Source organism: Culex quinquefasciatus, chromosome 3, assembly GCF_015732765.1.
Source record: "Culex quinquefasciatus strain JHB chromosome 3, VPISU_Cqui_1.0_pri_paternal, whole genome shotgun sequence".
In the NCBI taxonomy this organism is placed as follows: domain Eukaryota; kingdom Metazoa; phylum Arthropoda; class Insecta; order Diptera; family Culicidae; genus Culex; species Culex quinquefasciatus.
The window spans coordinates 131,120,326-131,134,955 of record NC_051863.1 but is presented as its reverse complement, the minus strand read 5'-3'; the positions used below and the strand labels follow the sequence as shown (position 1 = coordinate 131,134,955).

Genomic DNA, 14,630 nt, shown 5'->3' with positions numbered 1-14,630 from the left:
TTTTTGAGAGTATGGGTAAATTACTATCGAGCTGTCAAATCTGCAACATGGAGCTAAACTTTCTATGAAGTTGCTGTGAAGTTTTCCATGGTACTTCGAAAAGTTTAACTCCATGTTGCACGCACACACTCTAACTTTTAATTTCTCGATAGATAAAGCTTGATTTTAAGTTATAGGAAAACTTAAAAATCGAATTACACCAAATCGTTGTACATTCTGAATGAAAAATTGAAAAAAGTTTTAGTCATTTTGAAAACATGAAAAAAATATTAAAATTTCAAAAAATACATCGATGAAATTTACAGTTAAGTTATTGCAAATATGTTTAAAGAATTTTTCTTTTCAAACGTTTCACATAAAATTAGAGATAAAACATGGAACTTATCTATCTGAAACTTTTGATGAAAAAAATTAAACGCTTAAATACTGACAACTACACAGCAAATAAAGTAGTAATCCAGCTGCGTGTAAAAGGCCTGGGTGTAAAATAAATTTTGCATTATTCTATGAAATTCTGTGTAATATTACACCATGAAATATGTAGCCCATCAGTATGGAAAACCTACTTGACCGAAATGTCAAGCTCACATATACGTTTATCCTTTCCATTTTTTATCGGTCTGATGGCCGAGCGGGCTAAGGCGCCAGTCCTTACTGTAGGTGCTTGGTTTGAGTCCCGTCTGTTGCAACTTTTTTTTTGTGTTTACAAAAATTGTACATGCAGCGTGTAATATTAAGTGTCTTTTTTGACGAAGGTGATGTGCATGCTTTTGCATGCGATTTTACCATCGGATTTTTTGCTGTGTAGATAAATGATTCAAAAATTTCACATAAAAATTTACAAAATAAAAAAGGGAACTTTGTAAAAACATTTTTTAAGCGAATTTCCTGATATTTTCTAAATTATTTGAAAGAATAATAACAGTAAACAGTAAACAAAAATTAAGAATAACTTTTTAAATTCAGTTATCTTTCAGTTTTTGCCATTTCCATTTGAAATTAAGTACAAACCAAAAAATATACGTTTGCCAATTTTAAAAATAAACTTCGAAGTTATAAGTATTGTTAAGCTTTCGGTTATTTTTCAAAGATTAATTGTTTATGTTTCTACTCTGAATAAAAATAATATCTGCTTCCATTTTTAATGCATTTTCTACCAATTTATTGTAAACTTTCTGATTCTATGGAAATTATCAATAGTTTGATTTGTTATGATAAATTTAGATTTTTTTTTGCTAGTTGAAATATACTTTTTTATAACGAGTTTTTTTTGTTTGAAATCATTCTTCAGATAAGAAATGCCTATTATTTGAGTTTCTGGAAAAGTCGGGAATTTGAAAATGGGATTTGAGTGGTTACCCTGTGACCAAGGCAAACATAGTTGATCCTTGGTAAATTGGATTTAAGGTGACGAATATCATCATTGCCTTGATTTTTCGTCAGATGATATATATTTTTGTTTACAATATTTTCACAAGATTCTATTTACAATTTGTTTAGAATAGTATCCTGCACGTGTTGATACTTTTTGGTTACAATTTTTCTTTTCCTTGTAAAGTTATATAAATTCAAAAATCAAAATTTCCTTTAGTTTCTTCAAGAAGGCAACAACCGGCTCATGCTGATTCATTTTGGTGCAGAAATTTGTTATATTGAACTAAATACAGAGCGTTTCAGAGTGATGATCAATTCTATTTGAAATCAACCTTAAATAAAAAAATCCAAATGATTTAAACGTGTTTTTTTAACCGTTTTACATAAGCCCAGTTGTTTAGCAATCCTTTGTTTTGAAGGTATCTAGACTGTTGTAAATATTTTTCAAAGTTTTTGTTTTGTTTTTGTCTACATCGTCCCGACAAAGCTAATGTTTTTTCATAAAACTTAAAAATTTCAATGGAAATTAAAGTGCAATCAGCTGAAATCAATTTAAAATACATTGCCCTGCTTTTAAAAACATTTCTAGCATGTTTGGGTTTGCTAAAAAATTATTTCAATTTAAGCAAAAACATTTTTTTTCACTATTTTTTTTGTTTCTAATGATTGCAAATCAACTGTACGGGTGTAAAATTCATTTTCTAAATTTTTTTAAATTGATTTGTTTTTATTTCTGTATTTTTTTGCCCCCTTCGATCTCACAGAAAAAAAATTGATTTTCGAAATCGATTGACTTTTTCCGTGCTCGACCAGGGCCGTGTGATGAAATTATTGCATCGGCCTGATTATTTGATAAATATTTATATTTTATTGATAAAAAAATGCATAAAGAATTACGAAATTTAACATTTAAATCTGCTTAAAATTCTGATATTTATGAATTAATTAAAATTTCGCGTAAATTTTTAATATTTCTTTTTGATTATTTGTATGAATTTTACACAATTCAAAAGCCGAAATTTTTACTGGTCCCAATTTGTACGTTGTTAAATGTACTTAAATCAATTTACAATCGTTCACAAATTTGTGATAATTGCATTGAAAGCCTAGTTATGGAATGTTTTCATCTAATAATTCATTTGAGTTATTTATTTGAGTGAGTTGCTTGTTAAACAAATAACTAAAATAAATAACTAGCTGAAACTATTTTTTACAGAATGATCCGATTAGCAATTGATCCTTTTTTCAACCAATTTCTGATCTGAACTCTATTATATTTAAAGAAAATGACGGTTTTGGTGGTTTGACTCGTTTTATTTAGTTTTGCTTATGTTTTGAAAAAAAAAAATATATTTTTTTGCGAATAGGCAAGAGATAAAAAATTTGAAAGATTATAGAATAGGCCTAATACTAAACATGAAATAAAACAAATACAAGAAAAGTTATGTTTTTCGTAGAACAAAAGTGGCTCAAAACGACCCTTGAAATAAGGAAAAAATGGGTAATTTCAATCACGAATCCGAAGTCCATTTTTCGATATCTCGTGACGGTGGAGCGGTTCGACCCCTTTCATTTTTCTGGATTATTACTACACCCACAATTCAGAGTCGAGAGAATCCTTCGCTCAAATTTTTTTGAGGGCTCAGTGCCAAAATCGAAAGAATAATGCTAGCAACTCACACCACAAAAACAAATGTGTTCATTCGTTAATTGGGTACTAAAGCCCTATGTCAATTTTTATGTACAACGGTAAAAAACACGATTAAAAACCATTTCTTATAACTTTTTTTCATCTTAATGCAAAAAAAAAAATTGACAAGACAACATTTTTTCGATGGATCAACCACAGACAAACAGACGTGACTCTTCATACAAATTATTTTTGAAATCCATCGTCCTTCATCAAACCACCAAATCACGGCGACGCCAGCGCTGCCTGGTGAGCTTATGCCGAAGCGCAGCCCAAACACACCAATACAAACCCATTACTGTCATGTGTCATGTCAGTGTATGCGTGAGACAATCAAGCCTTAACGATTGTAAACATTAACAGCTGTTTCGAAATAATTTTGTTGTTTTTTTTTTTTCCTTTGCTATGTCAGAGCACTGACGGCTAAGACCATAGTTGGTCCATCTTGCCAAATTTTTTTTTTTTTTTTTTTTTTTTGTTGTTGCTCATCAGTTATCATCAGTAACAAAATCAAAATAAATAAATCAAGACCGACGGCCGAAAATGACGGTGGGTCGGTTCCACGGTCGATTCCGTTTCCAATGGCAGAACCTCATGAGGCAAATCATGCGGCAGCACCTGCAGCGATGCAAGACAAACACAATGACAGAGACCACATCACTGGTCCTCCCCGTTGCTTGCATGTTCCGTCTATGATACCTCCTCCACCGGAAACATGAACTATTACACCTGACACCAGATATCCCGGTCACGAAAACACCAGTAGTGGCCGCCGGAATAGGAAAATCCAATTCAAAACTAACGGAATTGATCCCCACGATGGGCGTTTGGAAACATCTGCAGGGAACGTGTCCACGGCGCAATTAAGTTGCCAGCGAACAAAACCAAAAGGGCGGAATGAGACGAAAAAAGTCACGAAGAGTGGCGCTCACGATCGACGCAACATCGTCAAAATGCCAAAAGGACGACCAGCAGTCCGATTGATACACCCAAAGTCGTGCGTGTCGAAGAAGTGCCCGTAAATGTCCATTTGCTCGTGTTTCCACCGGAACACTACGTCCGAGACCGCTGGCTCTCGTCGTTCAGGTGCATTCGGCCGGAATCGAACTCTCCACAGATGAAGCGACCTTCCGGCGGGTTGAACTGGAGGCACTCGAGGTGGAATGCTGTTTTTTTTTTTGTTTTCATTTGCTGCCTCACACGTGCTCACGCTCAACTAAAAACAAAAAAAACACGCATCACACACACTGAGAAAAGACGGGCAAGCTGTCACGACAGCAGCGCCATCAGCCCCGGGTGAGTGGTTGCCGAAACAAAATTGAATTTGAAATAACCGTTTTTGGAGGACGATGGTTCGGCACTCGAGTGTCCTGTCTGTTTGTCTGTGGATCAACTATGGTCCCCTTGGAACGAGCTGTCAAGTAGGAACTTTTCTGTCAAGAAGGACCGCGAGGTTAATTTTTCCAAATTGATTTAAAAATCCATTTTAAACTCTTTGTGGTTGTACAAAGGGTCATTGTACTCAGAGAAATAAGCTTTAACGCTGTAAACAATAATATCAGCAATCTAAGCTTCATTTTAGGACCCAATTGAAACAATAAATTTCCAACTAGTGTCATACATCGAATTCTGATCACTTTCTGGTCACCAAGCTGTGGTGGCCGAGGTAGTTAAGTCATTCGGTTAGTCTGTAAAAGGTCTCTGGTTCGATTCCCGAAGCCGACACTTTTTGTTTTTTTTTTGTTTTGAAGGATTAACTTTTTTTGCAAATGAACCTCGAGGGAATAACTCTCTCACCAATCTGGAGCTGTGTTCTCTGTGTCCGTAAATGGTACCACTATTCTCTCGGCTCGAAGCCATTATTCTCTCGGACGATTGCTGCCCAGTTTTGTGTATAAGACACGTTTTTTCGTGATTTGTAGCTGGAAACCGTGAAGAGATAGAAATTTGGTGTCAAAGGTAGATACTTTTGTGTCTAAAATTAGACGCCCAATTTTATGACGTTCTCAAAATTCCTAGAAAACATGTTTCATCAAAAAAGTAATAAAAAAAGTTTCAAGATCGCTGCCATTTCCGCTACTCAACTGTAGAAAATAAGGAGACATGTCATTTTATGGATAATTTAATGTACTTTTCGAATCTGCAATAAACCAGAGAGGTATATTTTTGTTCAGAACAAAAAATGCCTTTTTTTGATTGCGTGTTTTTTGAAACTACTTCTTAAAGTAAAAAATTATTGATGGACGTCTATAGAAAAAACAATTGAAAACAAATAAATTACTTTATCCAACTAAATTCAACTTTTACTTTTCTCTTTCTCTTGCAGTGCTCTGCCAACTTTTCCGTGCGTGTATTTCCGTGAAAAAATTAAGTGCTCGCGAGTGTTGACTTCCGGTGAACCCCATTCCTACAATCGAACCAGATATTCTCCGCGTTCAAATGTCACCGTTCTAGGAGGACCACCAAGTGTGTCGCAATGTCCAAAACGATCGAAACGCACCTGCAGAGCAACGAGGTCCGCATCCCGAAAAAGTCCTCCGGGACGGAATTCGACGTGTCCGCGACGGCTGCACCGTGCCAGTACTTTAAGAGTTCCTTCGCGCGGTCACTCTCGTTCAGCCAGGGTGGCCAGGGTCAGTACGGGGGGGACCAGAACCACTTTACCCGGTCGCTGGACTTTGAGGTCAACTACGGACTGTCCACCATTCCGGACGGCGGGGGTTCGTCCCAGACGACACCGTCGGCCTCGCCGGTCTTTGAGGCGCCCGAGCTGGGCCACGGTGGGAGGACGACCAAAGTGAGCAACGGGATCTCCGCGGCCAACGGAGGGGTCGTCAAGACGCTGTGGAACTACGGCAAAGGATCGGTGAGTGGATATCTGTGATAAGTAGTTTTAGATGAGACGAACTCTTTCATTCGAAGAACGTCGGATCGATTCCCTATTTCTACGTCGAAAAAAGTTCGTTTAATCAATCCTCAACTCAGCTGCAATTTTCCGCGCTCGATAACGACCGCTACGACACACTTTCAAAAGATCACGTTCAACACATTTCGGGATGCACATTCCGGTGCGATTCCGCACCATCAAACGACCCCGGGGGGACCGATTTGTCACGGCGTCAATCGGGTTCGAATGACACACACGTGCTATAAAGTTTCGACACCCTCTCGTGATCCCGCCGAAACCCGGTAGCCAAAACAAACACATCAACGTCGGCTTGCGGGCATTCCGGCGTCGTCGGAGTTGGCGTCGTCTTCGCGAAGAAGTACCGCACATTCCGTGGCGCGGGATCCGTAAGAACCATCCAATTAAGTGTTGACCGCAGCTGAGCAACGCATAGAGAGGTGGAAAATGCATCACGCGAATCTCGAAAGCCGCCGAAGAAACCAAAAACTGTTGAATGAAGGAACGAAAATTTATTACTCATAAAATCATTAGCGAGCGCTCGAGCGGCGTGCGCGGGTTTTTTGAGGATCGTGGTTGGACCAGGGTGAAAGGTCATCTTAGAAAATAGAAAAAAAAAACAATGAAATCCATTTACAAATTGTTCACACAGCTCAATATCGGGCTTAGATAACTCTATTGAGTATTCTAAATGACGTATAAGACTATGACAAACAAACAAACAAACTCGCAAACAAGCAAACTTTTTGACAGTTTGCCAGCTCTCTTTGTTTGCCTGCATTTGTTTTGCAGAAACGTCAGCCTGCATATACATTTGGCTTTGTTTGCGAGTTTGGCAAACTGTCATACACAAAAAGTGCGAGTTTGTTTGTTTGTTTGCCATAGTCTAATACCTCCTTAACTTCATTATCAAGTACCGATTTATACACACTTTTATTTCTGAAATCTTCATGAACGCAATCCGCATCTTCCAGCCATCGCGCCGTATGCACCAAATCACGTATCGCGTTCGATCGCGATGATCTTCAACCTCCATACGATTATGATCAGATCATCATCGTCTTGGGTAAAAGCATGAAGGGAACCGCACGCAAACTGGCCAACTCGCTGCTGCTGCACCCGGTGGAGATGCCCAAGATTCCGGCCTGCCAAAAATAGAACACCAAGGGGCCAGCGCAGATAGCGTAATGGAATGCGCTCCTTCGAGAGATAGATATGTGGGCAAACCACAACAACTCGGCTCAACGCATCGCAGCTCCTAAAAATAACCTCCGGTCAAAATCGGAACGGATCGAGAGTGCGGAGTTTGCGTTTGGAGAAAACGGCCCAAAAGGTATCATCATTCTTTGCGCGCTATAGCGACTGAAGGAAGAGCGTCCCATTTGGCCAATTCGACAACCGCGGGCTAAAGTGGTTGGCAGGGTGGCAACTTGGTTGAGGGTTGTGATTTTTTGTTGGTTATTGCATTTGTTTTATGATGATTATAAATAAATTGTTTTTGAAACTTTTATTGAATGTGTTCACAACTAATGCTTGAAAAGGGATCTATCACTGAACGGGACTGCTCGATATTCGATAGAACTTTCTGTCAGTGATCATTTCCCAAAACGATATTTGATCGCTGACACACAACGCCTAAAAATGGCCAACAATCAATTTTTCAACCAATTTTTGATCTTTAAAAAGCACTGTAAAGAAGAACTCCTGAAATTTTAGAAAGTTTTAGCCTTTGGGTTGGAAGTTAGACTTGTTTTATTTGACTTTGCCAATATTAAAAAAAGTATTTTTTAGGGGTCAACTTTGGCTGTATTTTTTACTAACATTTCCTATATTTTAAGTAGAAAGAAGTATGCAGTAATTTTTGTAGTGTCCCAAAAAAAATTAACTGTTAAAACATGAAAAAAATAGAAAGGCTAAATGTAATGAGGTGGTAGAAATTTGGCCTTCTACCAAAAACTAAGATAAACTTAACAAGATAGATGCAAATTAAAATACGAAATAAAACAAGAAAAACATAAACAAGAGAAGTAAATTTTTGTAGAACATAAGTTGCTCAAAATGACATCTTAAACACGGGTAAAATATTTTTTTTCGAAAAAAAATTGGCAGTTGAGCGTTAAGGTAATGTTTAAAAGTATATTTAAACTGACATTAATAAAACGAACAAATAAGATAAAATAATGTATGCCTGGGTTCGATCCCAGAAGGTCCCGGTGGCATTTTTCGAGACGAGATTTGTCTGATCACGCCTTCCGTCGGACGGGGAAGTAAATGTTGGCCCGGGTCTAACCTAAAAGTTAGGTCGTTAGCTCAGTCCAGGTGTAAGAGTCGTCTCCCTGGGTCCTGCCTCGGTGGAGTCGCTGGTAGGCAGTTGGACTCACAATCCATAGGTCATCAGTTCGAATCCCGGGGTGGATGGAAGCTTAGGTGTAAAAAGAGGTTTGCAACAATCAACTCAACAATCAAGCCTTCGGACACCTAGTTTCGAGTAGGAATCTCGCAATCGAGAACGCCAACGCAATGCTGTAGAGCGAATAATTTGATTGAATGTAATACAAGAATCTAAATTAAAAGAAAGAATTAGATTTCTTTATATATATTTTAAAAAAAATCAATCAGTTTTCATGACAATTATTAATTCTTGTTGAGTTTAGCGTTTTGCCTTGCTCACCTTACTGAGGCTATAAAATCACTCGAAAATGATCTTCTTAATTCGACCTCGTAGGCCATCCTTCACGTATACATATCGACTCAGAATCAAATTCTAAACAAATGTCTGTGCGTGTATATGTCTGTAAGTCCGTGCACCAAAAAATATGCACACGATTATTTCCGGACCGGCTAAACCGATTTGGAACATTTTGGTCTCATTCGATCCGTCTTGGGGTCCCACAAGACCCTAGTTAATATTATGAAGTTTAGAAAAGAACTTCAAAAGTTATTCTAAAAAACAACAGTTATAATTACTTAAGTGTTATTCATACACATTTTGGAGGCCGGATCTCACATATTTTGATGAAAACGTTGTCCGGATCTACCATGCGACCTATCGTTGGACGGGTAATCAAGAGATCTTTCCAAAGAGTTAAAAAAAATGAAAATCTGCTAACCCTATCAAAAGTTATTAGTACTTTACTGTTTTAATTCACTTTTTTTGAGGCTAGATCTCAGATATTTTGATCAAGTGTTTTCACATTATGAATGTGAGGAAGGCTCCAACCACCAAAAAGTGGATTAAGTAACGTTTTTTTATTTATCTTTATACAATTTTAGAGTTTCACTGACTGAAAGAGACTTTAATATAAAATTTAAAACACTCTTAAACTAAATTCCACACCCAAACTCAAAACACCGATCTTCGCCCACCTGGCGGGTGATCACACCGCGCCGAATTAGCGTTTCCCAAATTAATTCAATTTTCATTAATTCATTTCCCCATTTTTTTCTTCTCGCGCTCCATTCTCTTCCAGCCCTCCAAGTCGGCCTCTCCCGGGGGAACTCCGTCCAAGTTGGCTTCCGGTGCAGCCGTCGCAGCATCCACAGCATCTGCAGCAGCAGCAATTTCCGGCTCCGGCTCATCTTCGTCTACGCGAAAGAGCGTTGAGGCCAACGAAATTGAGGTTCTACGACTACGAAAGGTGGGTAGATTTGCGTGGCGGGAAAAGCTGTGCTTTTGGTTAAAATACACTGTTTAAAATATGTTGAAGTTTGTACGTTTGAAATAGGTTACATTATTTTTTAGCATCGACTTTTTTTACTGTGCCAAAAAGATCAATTCACTACGCCAAAGCCTTCAACAGCCTTGGCATTTCGCAGCGTGTATTATTAGAGCTTTTTCGAAAAGCGTTGAGTACGGAATTGCATTCTCTGCAAAAAGAAAAACAAAACGCTCTCAGCTGATGAGGAAGAGAGCGAGCAAATGAAACAATCACTCTTCTACGGCGAATCAAGCAGAAAGAAAGGAATGGCTAAAAAACAACAACAACAGCTAAATTTTAAGAGATTTGACGAGTGAACGTCTTAGCTCAGTCGGAGTCATGAAACGAGGTGAAAAAAAATAATTACCGTTTATTTCGGAATTCCGAGCTCGCGCGGGCAATGCGATAAAGATTGAAAATTAAGGCTTTTCCTCGTTTTTTTTATTCAGAGATCTCTTGCGGGCTTGCGCTTGAATCGTCGCGCCTTGCAGAGCGGCGAATTTTTCAAAGTTGAGGACCGTGATAATGTGTGAGTTTGGAATTATTTTGAAAGATTTGACTATTTCTTAGGTCGTGGTTTAAAAAAAATCAAATCACTTTAAAGTATTTGTGAGGCCATGTTTGAGTTCAACTACCCGAAAAATGACAACAATAAATATTTTTCCATCCGAAGTGATTTTTTTTTCAAATGACTTTGGACAATTGTGTCTGGATTGTATTGTTTTTTTTTTATTGTAAAATACACATTATGAATTAAGTCAATTTTCAACCGGAACATAGCATATTAAATAGTTTTCTTCTATTTTGCTTTTCAAAATGCTATTCATATCTCGAGTTTTTTTTGAAAAGGTCCTATAAACAAAATTTTCACTTTTTGCTTTTTGGGTGTTTTTGAATACCCCTGACTCAAGGCGGTTCTAAAAACACCCAAAAAGCAAAAATTCTAAATTTTGTTTATAGGACCTTTTCAAAAAAAACTCGAGATATTTTGTTGTATATTTAGCTTCTATCATTTTCAGTAAGTAATTTTATTCATTTTTCATATTTTATTTTATTATTTTTCATGAACTTGACATTAACTTTGAAAAATATTTGCAACGGCCTTATCTTATTTTCACAAAACTCAATTTCCCAAATCCGTATTTTTTATTTTCAAGATTTTTTTTTTATATGTTTAAGGGGAACAAAACCCGCAACTTATGAACCATACAGAAGTATTGTCAATAGGGTGGGTTGGGTACGGATTTTGAAAAGTTCTCAGATCAAGTTCTGGTGTGGTTCCCTTTGTAGGGCATACCCATAGGGACTCTCACGCCAAATTTCAGCACATTTGGTTGAAAACTGGCTTGTCTCAAGCGAGTTCAAGTTTACATGGGATTTACTATGGGAAATTTTGAATTTTCGTTCATTCGCTCCTACAGGCCTGGGGAAAACATGAAGAAACTTCTAGGATGGCCAGAAATGAGCGGAATCGTCTGGAGAACAATTTTCCCTAAGAGACCAGGTCGATTCGGTCAACCCCCATCGAGCTCAAAGGCAATACATCCGGGGTTTTCGGAACCAACGGTTTTCCCCAGAAAAGCATCAAACTTTCCTTAGCATGCTATGAATGTTTGATGAACACCGCGACGCCACATGTCAAACAGCTACCACGTGGACTAGCATCTCCTATAAAGAATAACTTTTTATTACTTTTTGAACCATAAAATTATCATTTATGGTAATCCTCATACTATTTAGCTGTATTCTGAACCTCCAAATAAGAAAAAAAAAACTGTTATGGTGCAAAATCAAAATCACGTGGTAGCTGTTTGACATGTGGCGTCGCGGTGTTCATCAAACATTCATAGCATGCTAAGGAAAGTTTGATGCTTTTCTGGGGAAAACCGTTGGTTCCGAAAACCCCGGATGTATTGCCTTTGAGCTCGATGGGGGTTGACCACAGAGTAATCCAGAGCGCGCAGTCCAAACAAAAGTCATCGAATTTTGTGGCTGCGTTACGGTTGTTGTTGTTGGATTTTTGTAACGGTAGCACGGTTATGTTTTTTTCAGGCGTTATGGTTTTTGAGCTAAAGTTTTTGATTTCTATCTAGTAGCCTGTTATTAAAAATATAGAATCACCTGCCAAATTTTGTTTTGTTTTGCACAAGTCGAATTTGTCGGCGGGACGCGTGAATTTTCCCTTGTCACTTGTGCCACTGTCGGATTCTGGACCTGGGACCTCTTCTACGATAGCTTGGAGGTCCACATGCAACACGCCTAGGGAAGGGAGAGGGGAGGGGGAGTTTGCTTGCCCTGGAGTGGTGCTGAGTTTTGGGCCGGTTAGCAGTGATGCTGTGCTGCTGAAAGAAGTGGCCTTCAGGCCTCTTCTTTCCTGGTCTCGGTCATCGCGTAACCAAACGAAACACTCTCTGTTTAATTTAACACGAATACACGATAACAACAGAGAAAAGTGATAACAACTTTACCGCACTAAACGAATTAAAATATGTCGCCCCGTGGTCATCTTGACCGTTAGTCACTGCTATCCTGTGGAGACTAATTGATCAGATCAGTCCCTGAATGGTTGTTGGCTCCTATTCCCAACCCTCGAATTCCCAAAGTCTCAGTCTTGGTATGGTCTAGCTATCGAACAGCAACTTTGACGGAAATGTGACGGAATGTTTCAAAAAAATGTCTACTTGCGCAGAGGAAGAAAATCCGGATTGCAAGGTAATGTTCTAAAAACCCGTGAGAGCAAACTCCCGTCACCGGGGGGCTTCGAGAAAACTCAGTTTGCAAGGTAGTGTTCTGAAGTACCTTTGGTAAAAATCCCACATCACGACACATCTCCGATTCCGACACCGGCTCTGGTTTGATCAACAATTCTGGTCATTAAAAGTAAGTCAACTCCAACTCCAACTCCAGCTGGTGACATGCAAAACTGTATGATCCGAATTTCCTATCTGCATCACATTTTGTTGTTGTTTTTTCCGATTCAACAAGAACATTACATGCCCTGCTTGAAGCGGCTCGGAAACACATCCTTCTACAATTTGGTCTTGAAATACCTTATTCGATATTTATTGGAAATGAAACAGATTACATTTCGAAAACGTTTTGAAAATGATGAAATTCCAACAAATTGAGTGATGTTTTGAATTTCTGACAAGGAAAACTGTCATTGAAAAACGTAACGCCTTTAAAAATCCAGTGAACTGAGATTGCTGAGATCTTACACTTCATGCTAAGGTTTTTCTGAAGGGGGGATGTACCACGATGTACCGCGTAACGCAACCATAAATTAAATGGCAGTGCTCCCTCTGGGTTACTCTGTGGGTTGACCAAATCGACCTGGTCTCTTAGGGAAAATTGTTCTCCAGACGATTCCGCTCATTTCTGGCCATCCTAGAAGTTTCTACATGTTTTCCCTAAGCCTGTAGGAGCGAATGAACGAAAATTCAAAATTTCCCATAGTAAATCCCATGTAAACTTGAACTCGCTTGAGACAAGCCAGTTTTCAACCAAATGAGCTGAAATTTGGCGTGAGAGTCCCTATGGGTATGCCCTACAAGGGGAACCACACCAGAACTTGATCTGAGAACTTTTCAAAATCCGTACCCACCCTAATGGTCAAACAAGGCTTAAAGAAAAAGGAAAATTTAAGTTTTCTAATTCTAACCCAAACAACCCTCCATTTTCTAATGCCGATGTCTAAGCAACTAATAGTCCGATGTTCAATGTTAAGAACTAGCTTAATCCACCTATGTGGTTGGTGCCTTTCTCACTTTTTACCAACATTTGGTGATATGATGGGTTTGGACACAAATTTCATCTATTTCTCAATAAAAAAATACACAAATGTCACATAAGCGGTCATAACATGAGACTGAGCGCCTTCAATGTTTTGGACTCATTGGAAAGACTCATTACCTAACCAACGATGGGTCGGATGATGGATCCGGCCATAGTTTTCATAAAGATAAGTGAGATCCAGCATCAAAATTCCAGCATAAGATTCCCAACTCTGATACTTTTTTATACGTAACTTTTGAACTACTTATCGGATCTTCAAACAATTCAATAGCGCAGTATGGGGCACCAAACCGGATCGATCGCAACTTGTTTGACTCAAATCGGATCAGCCAGTGTCGAGAAAACTTGGTAAGAATATTGAGCACCAAGGGGAATAAGCACACACATACTCACACACACAGACATTTTTTTCAGTTTTCGATTCTGAGTCGATAGGTATACATGAATATAGGTCTTCGAGCTGTTTTTCAAAAGTTCATTTTTAGAGCAGGATTATAGCCTTACCTCAGTGAGGAAGGCAAAATGTAAACATTCGTAAAATTTTCCGTTCTTTTCGAAAACAATATTTTTAAAAATTTTGAAACGATACTAACATTTCAAATGGGCCAAACCTCGATAATAAAAAATACGGATTTCGGGAAATTATTTTTTTGTTTTTTTTTTGTGAAAAAATAAATTAAAAAAATCGAAAAAATCGAAAAATAACGTTTAATCTACGACCACAATTGCTAAAAACAGCAGAGCTCATTATTCAACATCATAGCAATTTAGGGAATGTTTTCATAGCTAAATTAAATACCATCCATATAAAATGATGAAAATACTTGTTTTTGTTTAATATTGTCTTCTGAAAAAAATATCATATTGAAGGTTTATTGGTAAAAATAAATTCTTTTACAAAAAAAAAACTAATATTTTTTTCTGGCGTTAATGAAATTCTAATGATTTTTTTTCTAAATTTCAAAAATTTCGTAGCATTTCTTCTTTTAAAATCCATAATCTATATATAAAAAATTTCGACGGTTTTGTTCGAACGCGAATCAGTTCAATACGGAGCGTCGTAGCGAGGTGCTTTTTGTTGGGTTGGGTTAGTAAAAGTTTAAGGAAGGTTCTTACGCCAAAAAGTGACAACTTTTACCACTCTGGATCCGATTCCGGAACACCTGTC

The 14,630-nt window shown here is 38.0% G+C and overlaps 1 protein-coding gene across 2 annotated transcripts in view; it reads left to right on the top strand.

The window, feature by feature from the left end:
- Positions 1-14,630, top strand: part of LOC6051143 — a 326,944-nt gene that overhangs the window by 3,331 nt on the left and 308,983 nt on the right. For both annotated transcript variants that reach the window (XM_038259340.1, XM_038259339.1), the window contains exons 3-4: positions 5,391-5,930; positions 9,440-9,607. In XM_038259340.1, the coding sequence (XP_038115268.1) occupies positions 5,541-5,930; positions 9,440-9,607 (558 nt within the window). In that variant the 5' untranslated portion in view covers positions 5,391-5,540. The remainder of the gene's footprint in view (positions 1-5,390; positions 5,931-9,439; positions 9,608-14,630) is intronic.